Raw genomic sequence first — 2,514 nt, 5'->3', positions numbered from 1 at the left:
CGCGCCCCTCCCCGCCGCCGACCACGCAACGGGCCACTTGAACCTGTGCGCCAGCGGCAGTCAGAGCGGCCGCAGGTGGCCGTGGGCCTCTGAGACCCTCCCGTCGCCGGCCACCCGGAAGGGGCTCGGGGCACAAAGCAGAGGTGACGTGGACGTTTCCTGGACCGACGCAGTCACGAGGGCCAGGCCACGGGAAGGAAAGCGCCGCGCTGGGGGAGCGGCGGGGAGCCCGGATGAACCCCGGTTTGTGTCAGCCCTGGCATGTGAGTTTGTGCAACTGAAGCACTGCATGGCGGCTTCATTGCCTCCTCACGAGACGTCACAGTGCTGCACTGAAGGCGGCGCCTGCGGCAGACGCCCGGCGGCTGGTCTGTCCGTGGCGCCTCCCGCTGGCCGCGCCCCAGGCAGTGGCGCCTCTTCTCCACTTGGCCGAGCGGCCGGGGCTGGTCGCTGCGGCCACATTTGCCAAGTGCATCGTTTACGTGAGGAGTCACCTGAGCATCGTTTCGCTCAGTCTAAACGTTCTCGGGCATGGAGATAAATATATAAATATGCATTTGTGAATTGCTTGAGAAATTGAAGGCAAATCCAAATACAGTACAAATCCACAGCACTGCAAGGTCTTTCTCTTTTTAAAGATTTCTATATTATGCACACAGAAGTGGGGTACAGGCCAGAGGTGCCGGGGGGTGAGCGGCTTCACCAGAGACGTAGCGGGGAGCAGGACAGGCCGGCGGACGACGTCCACTGTGAGGGGCAGCGGGGAGACAGGAGGGGCCCGCCCAGCCTGGGGGTCCCCTCTGCGTGGGGGTGGGACTCCCATGGAAGCAGGGGAGTCTCTCCTGTAGGGCTGCGCCCCAACCCGCTGCCACCAGGGGGAGCCGCAGATCAATCTGAACTCACAAAAGTGTGTCTCCACAGGAGACCCCCAGGGAGGGCGGAGGCCAGGCCCCTGGTCCATCACGTCCACATTCGCGGTTGCTCCAGGCAGGAGCCGCGGGTTGGCAGAAGGAAGCGGAGACGCAGCAGGCAGATGGCGACCGGAGAGGCTCGGAGGGCGCCAGAGCACCGGGGTGGAGGCGCCCCCGCGGGCAGCCGCCTGACGGAATCTGCCCTCACTGGACACCCGCCGTGGGAGACACGGACCCGCGCCCGCCGCCCAGGGCTGACGAAGCAGACACGGCGCTGAGGGGAGACCCGGGACGCAGCAGCCAATTCGGGCCAAGCACTTAACAGGCCAACACCCCTTCAGAACGGAAACACTCGGAGCCAGCGACCGGCAGGACTGCCCGGCGGAGAAAGGGCTTAGGGGGAGCCCACGCTGACCATAGGCGGGAAACTGTCCCTGAGGTCAGACGCGAGATGAGGACCCCGCCGCCGCCACCTCACTCACACGGCGCAGGAAACCCTGGCCAGCGCGGCGTCTCCACAGCGAGGCTTGTGCAGCGTGCGCACCTGCGCCGTTTACAGAGAATCCCGACACGGAAAAGCTACCGGAGCCCACAGACGACTTCAGCGGGGTCTCGGGGCACGAGATCAACACGCGAAACTTCGGCTGTGTTTCCGTCACCCGCAGAGATCAGGAAAGGAAATGCGCCATTGTAACAGCCAAGGACAGACGCCTGGGAGCAAATATTGCAAGAAACGCCAGATTTCCGCATGGAATCTGTAAGCATGTTTGAAAGAAGCGAGAGACCGCCAGCGTTCACTGGCCCGGGGGAGCTGCCGGCTGAAGGCTGGGAGGCCCTGGCCTCTCCTGCCCCCTGCAAAGCGGTGGCCGAGCAGGGCCGCGGCCGGGGCCACTGGGGAGCACACTCTCCGAGGGCCGCGGGGCTTGCGGGACCCAGGGAAAGCAAGTCCCCCCAGGGCCGCTGCCCCGTGGGGTGTGGGGCGTGGCAGCCCCGGCCCCTGCCAGCGGGCGCCAGAGCAGCCGCCGCCAAAGAAAGCAGCGCGACAGCACCTCCCCGTCAGTGTGACAGGCCCAGGTGTCACGGACCCGCCCCCACTCCATGCTGCGACTCCGAATCCCGTCAGTACCAAGGAGCACGCAGGGACGTGAGGGCGGCGCTGAGCAGCCAGGTGGGGATAAAACCGGACACGCGGGCTCTGGGGGGCTCTGGGCCTGGGGGTTCGCGGCTGGTCGTTTTGGCCTCCATCGGTTTTCAGCGGCCGGTGGAGTCCAGGTCAGCAGAACGGGCAGGACACCCTAGTTACCCTGTGTTTCTCTCCCTCTCCCTCTCCCTGGGTTATCCCTTTACCTTTCTCCTTATAAATAAACCCATTATTTAACCTTTTGAGTGTGTCCATAATACGACTGAATCGTAAGCGCGCGGGTGAAGACCCACAGACAGGCACCCGATTCACACTGGGGTGCCCTGGAACAGCAGGCTCTGCGTCATCAGGAAAGCCAGGGCCACCTGTGGGCCGCGGGGACGTTTCCAAGTCACAAATCTGCTGAAAGCGCCCGGTGCGCCGCGCCCGCACCAGCGAGAACAGGCGGCGCCCGGAGCAGCG

The 2,514-nt window shown here is 64.8% G+C and overlaps 1 protein-coding gene across 1 annotated transcript in view; it reads left to right on the top strand.

Annotated features, from left to right (window-relative positions):
- ACR (acrosin) overlaps nt 1-1,189 on the top strand; it is a 26,441-nt gene extending 25,252 nt beyond the window's left edge. Inside the window, exon 8 of the mRNA XM_012735068.1 lies at nt 988-1,189. Coding sequence (XP_012590522.1) covers nt 988-1,189 — 202 coding nt within the window. The remainder of the gene's footprint in view (nt 1-987) is intronic.
- The last annotated feature ends 1,325 nt before the right edge of the window (nt 1,190-2,514 follow it).

The sequence above is a fragment of the Condylura cristata genome, unplaced genomic scaffold (assembly GCF_000260355.1).
Source record: "Condylura cristata isolate star-nosed mole 26May11 unplaced genomic scaffold, ConCri1.0 scaffold00004, whole genome shotgun sequence".
Taxonomy (NCBI): Eukaryota; Metazoa; Chordata; class Mammalia; order Eulipotyphla; family Talpidae; genus Condylura; species Condylura cristata.
This window is presented reverse-complemented; position numbering and strand designations above follow the sequence as displayed.